This window comes from Bidens hawaiensis, unplaced genomic scaffold, assembly GCF_021521415.1.
Source record: "Bidens hawaiensis isolate Kalapana, Puna unplaced genomic scaffold, B.hawaiensis_p1.1 tig00005943_1, whole genome shotgun sequence".
In the NCBI taxonomy this organism is placed as follows: Eukaryota; Viridiplantae; Streptophyta; class Magnoliopsida; order Asterales; family Asteraceae; genus Bidens; species Bidens hawaiensis.
The window spans coordinates 1029545-1042223 of NW_027491392.1; the positions used below are offsets into that span (position 1 = coordinate 1029545).

Below are 12679 nucleotides of genomic sequence, written 5' to 3' on the forward strand. Positions count from 1 at the left end.
TAACAATAATGTGTTATTTCTTTTATATCATTTTATTTGTTTTATAATTAATTTATTTCCAAACTAATTCATTTAAATTCATAATTGATGATCTAAATTATTTGTTATCTTCCCTATAAAATCATACTTTTTATTTTAAGTTTGCCTAAATAAATAATGGAAAATTCCCATAATAGCTTATTTGTAAAATGTGTTTCCAAGATTATCCCCACTAATTTAAGTTTCCAACTTTGTCCCTTTGGTATCTCGTCGACGACGACATGATAGCGAACACCCAGTAAACTAATCCCACATGAAATAACTCTGTTAAAATATAAAGATCGTTAAACCTATCAAATGATCAACTAATGAACATAAATGTTGACTAAAATCTATATTAATATACCGTGAAGTATTGATCATCAAACCAAGTATCATGAGCCATCTTTAATCACTTAAAAACATATTGCGCCTCATATGTATGTTGATCTTTCTCTAATGCCGTAAAGAACTCTTGTGTAATAGAAATAGTATTCGTTGCGTCTACGAGACTCGAGAGTGATTGGAATCCCCGAATGAATAACCTAAAAACAAGAGTAAGTTTTAAAGAATCCAAATAAATATATTAATTTTACTAATTTTAGATTGTCTAGTTACCTGATAAGCAGCAAAAGGATCAAGATAAAAGTTGAATTCGGCATACGGGTTACTCCTAAAGGTTGTAAACATGTTCCCGCGGTCACCACATTGTTGAGGCTGGCAAGATGAGCTTGCATTTTTAGGACAACAGTGTTGGAAATATAGACCGGTCCACTTAAGTCAACGTGGCCGACGGGTTAAGACCCGTAAGAGTTACACCTTGGGCAACGAACAATAAATCCGCTTAACTTGGTTAACCGGTAAAACGAACTTTTAATGGTATTTATTATTTATACTAAATGTAAATAATAAATATATATTAGTTTATTAGATAAACTAATTACGGGCTTTTAAACGCAAAACAGATCGAGCCGGGCTCAAGGCCCGTTTATAGTTTTACAAGTTATATAATTATGATATTATAATCATAATTCAATAACCCAAAACTATTGTCGGCGCCTCCCACTTGCAAAAAGAAAAACATTACACTCCAAGAATCTTGGAGCACACCAAAATAACAAGCAACAGTACTCGATCAATAACCAGTCAGTTGCCGTGTGCCGCACTACCGCCACTTAATCAACATCCGGCCACCACCACTGCTCCGCGAAGCATTGCTGATCACCGACGCCGCTGCCGTAGTGCACCGCCGCCGACCCGTCCGTTTCGGTTCATTAACTAGCTTCGTTCGTTGTACCTCGGTGTCTCAACCGGTTATTCATTAACCGAGGTAAAATTAAATATTATCGGTTTAGATTTATATTTAATTTAGTTGTTTCGATTTGTACTCGTATCGTATGTAACCGGATCCTGTACGGTTCCGTTAAATGGTGATTACTCGTTTTGTATTCCGCTGCGTAATCTCTTATTAATATGATTAATAATTTATGAAACCTTTATAATTAAAACCGGGTTTAATTGTTAAACTGTTGACTGATCACCACTGGAACTCAACAGTAGTATCAGAGCCTTGGTTACAACATACAAGTCGAATCCGGTCTTTTCACCGGATCTACATCATAAACTTCAAGCTAGTTGAAGTTTTTGATCTAGATATGTTTTTGAGCAATCTTGGTTTGGTCAATTTTTATTTATTTTATTTGACCAAAATATTGCTCAACTTTAATTTTGTTGAATATGTAAATCTGGCCCGACCTTGTGTGATTGGTTGTTTGATTATGGCCATATGGATGGTTCAAAGTTGTATTTTATTTTTTGGTTTTATTTTATGATTTTTGGCCACTTTGATGGTTCAAAATTGTAATAGATAGGGTTTGGTTTTTCATTATATGTATTTTTAATATTGTAATGAAGAAGACCCGAAGGAAAACCGAGGACGAGCTCGTGGAGTTCTTGAAGTCAGTGGGAGTTAGCAAAGATGACGGGGTGCACCAGGAGTCCATCCAAGTGGTTGTTTTTGTGTTGTAACCCCTTGACCCGATTGGTCTTGCTAATAGGCTCTAGCAAGACCAATAACCTTTTGGCCATTTAAGATTTACATATTCTTGTTTGCTATTGTGGCTGCTTGCTTGATTATAATAGGTTATAATACCACCAACCTAATACCAAATATATTAAAATAAATTTTCATTAACCAATTGAGTTTTTGCAAAATTAAACTAAATTTGATTTTCCAAAACCTTATAACTTAATAGTTTAACTATTAACTTAAAATTGGTTAGTCATATCGCGACAAACTTAGTTTTAATAGGTTATTTAAAACTGAGTGTCCTGAGAGATGAAAGGGTTCATCAAGTTGTCCCGATTAATATAGTAAAACTGGACTTTTACTCTATTCGGTAAATTCTAAAATTAATCCCAATTTTAAAATCAATAGTTAATGTCATCCTATTATAAGCCACACCTGAGGCATACTGCGAAATTTCGAGTGTTTGGAGCTACAGCACCGCACTTGTTTTCTAGCCTATCCCTTCAAGGTGAAAGGGTTTCGTTGACACATCCGACCCTTTCACACGTGTCTGTACTAGGGCGACTATTACTTTACTCTTCTGTTACGTGCTACAGCTGTCTGTCCTGAAGACTAAGGTGGGCATAGATGAGGCTAAACGTATCTACTTAGGCAATTGTTGTCTTAATAGGGCTCATAACCGAGAGTGGTGCTCTATTCACAATTGGCAATCGTTGTCAATCTGCCTAACCACTTACTAATGTTGTGTGCTACAGCTGCCATTACTAACTGGAAGCCATATTCTCAAATACCTATTTTATTAATGCTAATTGGGTCATTAATAATAGGATTACAACGTCGAAAATACTAATTAAATTTAATTTTGCTTTATTAAATAGATGTCATCAAACGAAAATTCACCCTACGCCCTTAAGTCTATCCTTGAGAAGGATAAACTGAACGGTACCAACTTCATCGAATGGCACCGTAACTTGAGACTTGTTATCACCATGGCAAAGCGCCTGTATGTTCTCGATGGACCTGTTCCAGCCGAGCCTGAAAACAACACAGCCGCTGCTCGAAAAGCTCTTGACAAGCATAGGGATGACTCGGCTGATGTCTCCTGTATTATTCTAGCCACCATGACTTCTGAGCTCGCTAAGGGCTTAGAAGACTTTGGTGCCTATGAGATGCTGGAACAACTCAAGGGCATGTTCCAGAAGCAAGCCCGTCAGGAACGGTTACATGAAACAACTCATTAGTTGCAAGATGGCAGAAGGGTTTCCTGTCAGTGCACATGTTCTTAAGATGAAGGGGCACACCGATCAGCTTAAGAAACTTGATTATCCCCTGCCCGATGAGATGGCAGCTGATTTCATCCTCAACTCTCTCCCCAGTTCTTACGACCAGTTCGTAATGAATTTCAACATGAACGGCTGGGTAAAGACAGTGCGGAGCTGCACAACATGCTCAAAACGGCTGAGATGAATATTCCTTCTAGGACCAATCAAGTTCTGATGATCCGATCTGCTAGTGTAAAGAAGCCTAAACCCAAGAAACAGGGTTATAAGGGAAAAGGCAAGAAGAAAGTTACTGTTGCTGCCAACTCTGCCACCAACACTAACAAGAAAGTTGCAAAGGCACCACCGCCGCCTCCTGAGGAGCGCCAGTGCTACAAGTGCAATAAGATGGGGCACTGGATGCGTAACTGCCCCGACCATCTAGCTGAGATAGCAAAGAAGAAGGCCAATGGTGAAGGCACATCTCGAGGTATTTCTATATACGTTATTGAACTTTTCACTGTCTCTAGCAACACATGGGTATTTGATACCTGATGTGGTTTCCACATTGTTAATGTCTTGCAGGAGTCTGAGAATTTGAAGAAACTGAATAAAGGCAGCATGGAACTCATCGTTGGAGATGGGAAGAGAGTACCAGTTCTGGCAACTGGAGTTTTTCATTTTACTTGTCCATCTGGCCTAGTTTTTCCTTTGAATAATTGTTTGTATGCTCTTGGTTTGACCATAAACATCATTTCATTTTCATTGTTGCTTGAACAAGGTTTTAAGTACGTTTTTAATGGCATGGCTATTTCTGCTTACTTAAATGATATCTTTTATTTTGAGGCTAAACCTCGAAATGGTATTTATGAGATTGATGTTCAACCAGATAATAACGTATATCATCTTTCAAAACGTATTAAGACTAGCATCAATGATACTTTTCTATGGCATTGCCGACTTGGCCACATAAGCAAGGCAAGAGTTAAAAGACTCCAATTCGAAGGGATTATTGAATCCACAGGACCGGACTCGTTTGATGATTGCGAATCTTGCTTAGCTGGAAAACTCGCCAAAGACTCCTTCACTTATAAAAGTGAACGAGTAAGTGATCTGTTAGGACTCATACATTCTAATGTATGTGGACCTTTCAGAACCATGACTAGAAACCATGAAAGATACTTCGTTTCCTTTATCGACAATTATAGTCGATACGCTTATGTGTATCTTATGAAACACAAGCACAAAACTTTTGAAAGGTTCAAAGAGTTTCAAAACGAAGTGGAAAAACAACTTGGTAAAACCATTAAAATGCTTCGATCAGACCGAGGTGGAGAGTATCTCATTTAAAAGAGCATGGAATTGTTTCACAGCTCACTCCACCTGGCATACCCCAACATAATGGCATGAGCGAGAGGAGAAATCGAACTTTGCTAAACATGGTTCGATCGATGATGTGTAGAACTAACTTGCCTCACTCCTTTTGGGGTTACGCCCTTATGACCGCCGCCCGCATTTTCAATCTAGCTCCAACTAAGAAGATAGACAAAACCCCATATGAGATATGGCACAAGGGAAAGAAGCCCAAATTGTCTTACCTTAAAGTATGGGGATGTGATGCTTACATCTCAAGTGAGTCTGATGACAAACTTGATCCCCGCAGCGTAAAAGTTGTTTTCGTCAGATACTATAACCAAAGCGGTTATTACTTCTTTCATCCTGATACAAATACGATTTCTATCAAGAGGAAAGGCCACTTCCTTGAGAAGAAATTTCTCAATCTAGGAACTGGAGATAACATTATTGATCTTGAAAAAATTCAAGAACCACAAACAACCGCTGAGGAAGTTGGAGCGTCTGATCAATAAGTTGTTGTTGCTAATACATCAGACGTGAACACGAGCGTTCGCAAAAGTAGTAGGACTCCCGTACCAAATTCTAGATACTTATGGCATCTAGATGGTACCGAAGTCTTATTAGTAGCCGAGTCTGGAGAAAAGCCTACTAACTACAAATCTGCTATCTTGGATCCGGAATCCGAGAAATGGCAAAATGCCATGAACGCCGAGATTCAATCCATGCAGGATAACCAAGTTTGGAACTTGGTTGAGCTACCCCCAATAGTCGGGCAGTAGAGAGCAAATGGATTTTCAAGAGAAAAACCGACATGCATGGAAATGTACAAACTTATAAGGCACGGCTAGTTGCGAAAGGTTTTACTCAAACTCAAGGTGTTGACTATGATGAAACCTTCTCGCCCGTTGCTATGACTAAGTCAATAAGGATATTACTTGCCATTGCTGCATATTATGACTATGAGATATGGCAAATGGACGTCAAAACTGCTTTCCTTAATGGACATCTTTCTGAAGATGTCTATATGGTTCAGCCTGAAGGTTTTGTCGATCCAAAATATCCTAATAGGGTTTGCAAATTGAATAAGTCCATTTATGGACTTAAGCAAGCATCTCGAAGCTGGAATCTTCACTTTGATGAGAAAATCAAAGAGTTTGGTTTTGTCAAAAATGAAGATGAGTCTTGTGTTTACAGAAAGGCTAGTGGGAGCACTATATCATTCCTCATATTGTATGTGGATGATATACTAATAATTGGAAACAACATTCCTATGCTTAAGGAAGTTAAGCACTGGTTGGAATCTTGTTTTGCAATGAAAGATCTTGGAGAAGCCACATATATTCTGGGAATAAAGATCTATAGAGATAGATCTAAGCGAATTCTAGGGCTAAGTCAAAGTACTTACATAGACAAAGTAATGGCACGCTACTCAATGGAAAACTCCAAGAAAGGAGCTGTTCCAATGACTAAAGGAACCATGTTGAGCAAATCGCAATCTCCGGCAAAGGACATTGAATCTAAGCATATGCAAGCAATTCCATATGCTTCAGCGGTTGGTTCTATCATGTCTATGTTATGTACTAGACCAGACGTCTCGTATGCCTTGAGCATGACCGTCATTTTCAACAGAGTCCTGGCATGGCCCATTGGACTGCTATAAAGAATATTCTAAGGTACTTGAATAGGACCAAAGATATGTTCTTGGTGTTTATGGGAGTGGAAGAGGAGCTCACTGTGAGGTGTTACACTGATGCTAGCTTCCACACTGACCGAGATGATTCTCACTCGCAGTCAGGTTTCGTTTTCACTCTAAATGGAGGAGCCATTTATTGGAAGAGCTCCAAGCAGAGTGTAGTGGCGGATTCTACCACCGAATCCGAATATATAGCTGCATCGGATGCTGCTAAAGAGGCTGCTTGGATGAAGAAGTTCATCACCGATCTCGATGTGGTTCCGAGTATTCGCAAACCAATCGAGGTGTTCTGTGATAACACAGGTGCTATTGCTCAGGCCAAAGAGCCCAGATCTCATCACAGAGCCGAGCACATTCTAAGGAAGTTCCACCTCATACGGGAGATACTGGAACGAGGTGATATCATAATAAGCAAAGTAGACACGGATAAAAACCTAGCAGACCCGTTCACTAAGCCGATGACTCAGGACAAGCATGATCAGGGATGCTATCGGTCTTAGATTAGCTAGTAATTTGTTTTGATTTAGTATTTGGATGTATGAACATTTAAACATTTATACTTTTGAGTTCACTTTTGATTTAATGGTTAAATGCAAACGTTGAATATTATAACTGTGTTCATTTTAATACGTTTAATCCATGAATATTGTATTCTAAATTATCCGTTGTCGGTCAGACTCGTGGGAGCGATTCTGAATTAAGACTATTCTGACTTTGGACTCAAGGAGTTGAATTCCAAACTCACAGACCTCATTATGAATGACGTTGGATGTAACTCGCATCAAATCATCTTCATGGATCTTATTCATAAGATGCATTTGATATTGGTATGCTCATTTAGTATCCTTAGACCTGAGATGCATATTAGAACTTTCGTTTACAAAAGGTATTCTTTGATCAGTGTCAAACGCTGTCGCATAACTGCCAGTCATAAAGGCATTGGTTGGGAATATTCTGAAGTTTAGTGGGAGTTGTATGTAATCAAGATGGAATTCTGTACTCTTACATGATATGTAACAGTTAGACATCTTGGTGCCTTCGTTGATTCAAACTGGTAAAGTGTGAGGCCTCACCCAAACTTACTGTGTGTTTGATTGGACCACTTTGACTCGAGAACGAAAACCATAATGACTGAACGCCATATGAGATTGATATGATCCATGTCTCATTGTTCAATTGGTGTCTTATATGGAAAGGATGGATGACAACGATTACTATATTTTCATTATCTTGCAATAGTGTATTCCAAGATCCTTTGGTTAATGAATTTAAAATGTCATAACCTGTTGGGGGCAGCCAAGTGTAGCTAGAGCACCGCTGGTTGTCACGTTGAGAAACTTAACCGAATCCGTCCAAGTGGGAGATTGTTGGAAATATAGATCGGTCCGCTTAAGTCAACGTGGCCGACCGGGTTAAGACCCGTAAGAGTTACACCTTGGGCAACGAACAATAAATCCGCTTAACTTGGTTAACCGGTAATAACGAACTTTTAATGGTATTTATTATTTATACTAAATGTAAATAATAAATATATATTAGTCTATTAGATAAACTAATTACGGGCTTTTAAACGCGAAACAGATCGAGCCGGTCTCAAGGCCCGTTTATAGTTTTAGAAGTTATATAATTAGGATATTATAATCATAATTCAATAACCTAAAACTATTGTCGGTGCCTCCCACCTGCAAAAAGAAAAACATTACACTCCAAGAATCTTGGAGCACACCAAAATAACAAGCAACAGTACTCGATCAATAACCAGTCAGTTTCCGTGTGCCGCACTACCGCCACTTAATCAACATCCGGCCACCACCACTGCTCCGCGAAGCATTGCTGATCACCGACGCCGCTGCCGTAGTGCACCGCCGCCGACCCGTCCGTTTCGGTTCATTAACTAGCTTCGTTCGTTGTACCTCGGTGTCTCAACCGGTTATTCATTAACCGAGGTAAAATTAAATATTGTCGGTTTAGATTTATATTTAATTTAGTTGTTTTGATTTGTACTCGTATCGTATGTAGCCGGATCCTGTACGGTTCCGTTAAATGGTGATTACTCGTTTTGTATTCCGCTGCGTAATCTCTTATTAATATGATTAATAAATTATGAAACCTTTATAATTAAAACCGGGTTTAATTGTTAAATCGTTGACTGATCACCACTGAAACTCAACAAGCAGCCTGTTGGGTTCTTGGACCTCACACCACCACCCATGATGTAAATATGTTCAATATTTTACTTTAGATTCGGGTTTGTCATAAGAAAAATTGCCAAATTTGTGTGTGCTCATGTTATTAAAACAGTAGCGGGCCATTCGGATATCGTCTTGATCAATACTTGTTGAGCAGTCGATTGTCGAAGAGGGGAGTATCTCCGGTTTCCCTAAAATGTAAATTAAAGAAATGACGCAAAATGATAATTTTAAAACTTCTATACATTTATTTCAACTACTATAGAAAAATAAATGATAGTTGTACAAGCCGAGGGGGACCAGGATCATTCTCAATGGATCCTAGTCCCCCCGCTAGTCTGGTCACTAAACATATTTATTTAGTGAGATTGTCTAAGAAACTTAGTGGCTAGAAAAACCGAAACTAAAAACAAAAATGAATATAGAGTAGAAACTCGATAAATTAATACTCGATTATTTAATAAACTCTCTAAGATAATATTTTTTGCCGGTCCCGACTCGGGGATAGGGTGCTAAATTTATAATTCGCTAAAATATAAGATAATACATTTTTGATAATTTCTTTAGACCCCATATAAAATATAATTTAATAATTCCTTATATACAGCATATTACATGAATGATTTATAAATGTTTCTTGAAAAATGACTCAATTATCTTTTGTTTTTTGTTGAAATCAATTTCCCCTTGAATCTCGTCTCTAATTTTCCTTAGCATGGTAAGAACTTCTGGTGTTGTTTTCTCATAGCTCAACAAGAAATTGTTCAATGTGATTGCCGCTTTAATAGCTTCGTTTCGCGAAGGGGGGGCTCCATTGTTCAAGAAATTGTCAAATCTCGTCTGTCATTGTTTTTTTCACACATTTAAGATAGGAAGCCATGTTGTGTGTATGATTTGTTTGTGTTAACCTATTTTGATCCTGTATCTATATAGAAAATATTTTTAATGTCCATAAAGTGATACATTGAACACAAGAAGCATAATAAGGTGGGAGATTGAAGGTTTCTTTCAAATTTGGTCGTTCATTTGATATACATGCATTGTATACAATAATTAAGTGAAAGCTTGAAATGTGTTTGTAAACCAAGTATTCTACTATATTTTAATAAAATATTAATTAATATATAAATTAATAATTATTAATTTATCGATTAATTAATAACTCTTTTAATTAATAAATTTGGTGATCCCAAGTGTATTATATTATAGAGTTTCTACTGTATGTTTAAGAGCTAACTAATATCGGCAAACATCTACGAAAACGTGGATATACCTGTGGAAGAAAGCTTCTACGGAAACCCATATTTGTATCGATGTCTAATCTTCCTCCACCTCCGACTGGAATAGATTGTCTATATCTACAAGGTCCGACGGTTCCTCTTCCCTGTTCATAAATACACGTCGAATTCATATCATTCGTCGTCTAAACGACTACTAAGTGAAATATACACAAGTATATATGATGATCATCTTATAAGGTCAATAATAGGAAGATATCCACCAACATCTCGTTGTATTGTACCATCTTCAAGTATTCCACCATCACCACCTACACCAACATCAATATCATCTCGCCCCATCATGTAAAGAATATCGTATATTTGATTTGCTGCATGTCCAGCATTTGTCCATGAATTTGTGTTTATTGTAACTGTCGGAACCATGATCATATATTTTTATATGGGCCATTTAATTAGCGAGTGACGAAAATACTATCACGTGTTAGGCATTTGAGGGGCTTTTCGGTTAATTGTTACCGTTAGTACCTAAGTTTGTTACAAATAGTAAAACATAGAATCTAAACTTGTTACTTGAAAATCTTACATGTTCCTTATTAGAATAAAAAATAATAGAATTTCTTGTTAAGTAAACTAAAAGACTTCTATTTCGTTGTCGTTAATATGGATTGAATTGCATGGCTTGGTACCACTATAACCTGATTGGACCACGTGCAGCACCTAATTGGTCCAAATTATTTGTTTTTTAGGTAATATATTTTTCGAATTTTATGTTTATGAGTTAGTGACAATACCATCAATGCTGACCATATTCGCTTTAGTTCACTTCCACGAAGTACGAACTTTTTTTACCGTTCAATTCGTGTGAGATTTTTTTTTTGTTTTACATGTGGTCGTTGCCGCAACGTGCGGATTTTTTTTTACATAAAAACTTTTTTTGTTCTGGTGTTATAACCCAATATCGATAAAATTTGCGTGGGCTCACTGCCCAAAGCGTGAGTTTTATTTTTAATATGCTAATTTATTGTGTTTGGGTATTGACAAGTTTATTTTTTTTTATTTAGTTCCGATACCGTAATCTGATATCGACCCAATTCCAGTCATTTTACCGCCGCAATACGCAAACACACCAATCGCATTCGCCGCATACAATTAACAAAGTCAAACAACACCATCCGACGTAAGATAAACTAGGTATTAATTATCGTTTTTAGTAAGATAAACTAGTTGTTAATTATCGTTTTGAACACATCATTTTTCAAAGAATATTTATAATATACTTTACTAGCTTTTGAACCCGTGTATTACACGGGGTTTGTCAAATAATATAATAAAAATAAAAAGATCAATTATCTGAAAGAAATGAACAAAGTTATAGGTAAAAAGAAAATAAAATATATAATACACACAATAAGAAGTTAAAATCTCAAATTTATAAATTTGATTTTTTTATATACAACATTTACAAAAATTGTTTTGACCAATTACCCGTGGATAACTATGATAAATGAGATGAGATATTAGAGAATTAAAAGAGAAATTATAACCTATTTCTTAAAACTGTTTTGTCCCATGATCCATGGATAATTGAAAATGAAATTATAACCCAATTGCCAAAATTATTTTGGCTCATGACCAATGGATAGTTAGGATGAATGAGATGATAGATTAGAGAATTAAAAAGGAAATTATAACCCATTTATAATATGGTTTTGCTCCATAACCCATGGATAGGTAGGATGAATGAGAATAGAGAATAGGCCTAGAATAAATGTAGGATTGCCACATCATACTCATTATTTTCTTTTATTAGTATAGTTAGATTTATACGTCGATAAGTTTGACTAAATGATTGTTAAAGTATAGTTGCAAGAACGAAATTGATAATCATTCTATTTATTTGAAAATCAATACCCGTATTCTTTTTAATAGTCATATGAACCAGTATCATTAAATATCGCATGAAATGTGTTTGTTTAAGTATCGCATCGTGGCAGGAATATGGCCGGAATAGGGTTGACGATGCGTTATGTTGCTAACGCAGGGTAGCAGCGATGCGTTATGTTGCTAACGTAGGGTAGCAGAGATGCGTTATGTTGCTAACGTAGGGTAGCAGCGATGCGTTATCCACTAACGCATTGTGGAGCCTGATGACCGTAGTTCGAGTCATGCAAAAACCAAAATAACCTAAGTAGATTGGGCAAATAAGGTATCGTATCCACCAGGAGTATGTGGTCAATGTAATCGTGTAAACAATTTCTAAGATTATGAAGTATGACTGGTAGTGCTGATCACGCAAGCAAATAAGGTTGATTTTTAATATTGATTAAACACGTTAACCAATTCAAGAAATTAATAAAAGCAAATCACACCCGGGGCTCAAGTATGCATACGAACAGTAATCTCATGCAGCCTAGCAAATTAACTATCATTGATTTAACACAGATTGACTAACGAGCTAAACCTTAGGCACCAACAATCACTAACGCACGGCACTGGTTATCAAACAATCCCTACCAGTGTGACTTAACTAAGGGCAATTGCATGCTTCATTGAATTCAACTAGTCAAAACAGTCCTATGACCAATTATTATAGCAACCGACAAACTAATCGTTCTGATCAACGTAAACCTAAACCGACTGAATGCACAACAATACTAAACATCAATACTCATAGATTAATCAATAATAGTTACAAAGTATTCATTCTTAGTACATGAGAAAACTGAAAATAATACAAACTTTACATCCCGGGTATGATTCGGAGAAGACTAGCCTAGCATCGTAATCGATAGATCTTCAATTATGATGAGGAAGGTCATTAGGATTGATCAAGAGATTATTGATAGCCCTGGAATTCACCCAAAGTCGCCTAACAGCTGCTGGAAGTCGTCAAT

At 36.9% G+C, this 12679-nt stretch overlaps 1 protein-coding gene across 1 annotated transcript; it reads right to left on the reverse strand.

Moving 5' to 3' along the window:
* Positions 1-452: 452 nt before the first annotated feature.
* Positions 453-10208, reverse strand: LOC143631111 (nucleoside hydrolase 5). Its single transcript, XM_077099961.1, is given in 5 exon segments — positions 453-563; positions 637-716; positions 8528-8735; positions 9818-9935; positions 10027-10208. Coding segments are annotated over 5 exon segments (699 nt in total).
* Between the last annotated feature and the right edge of the window lie 2471 nt (positions 10209-12679).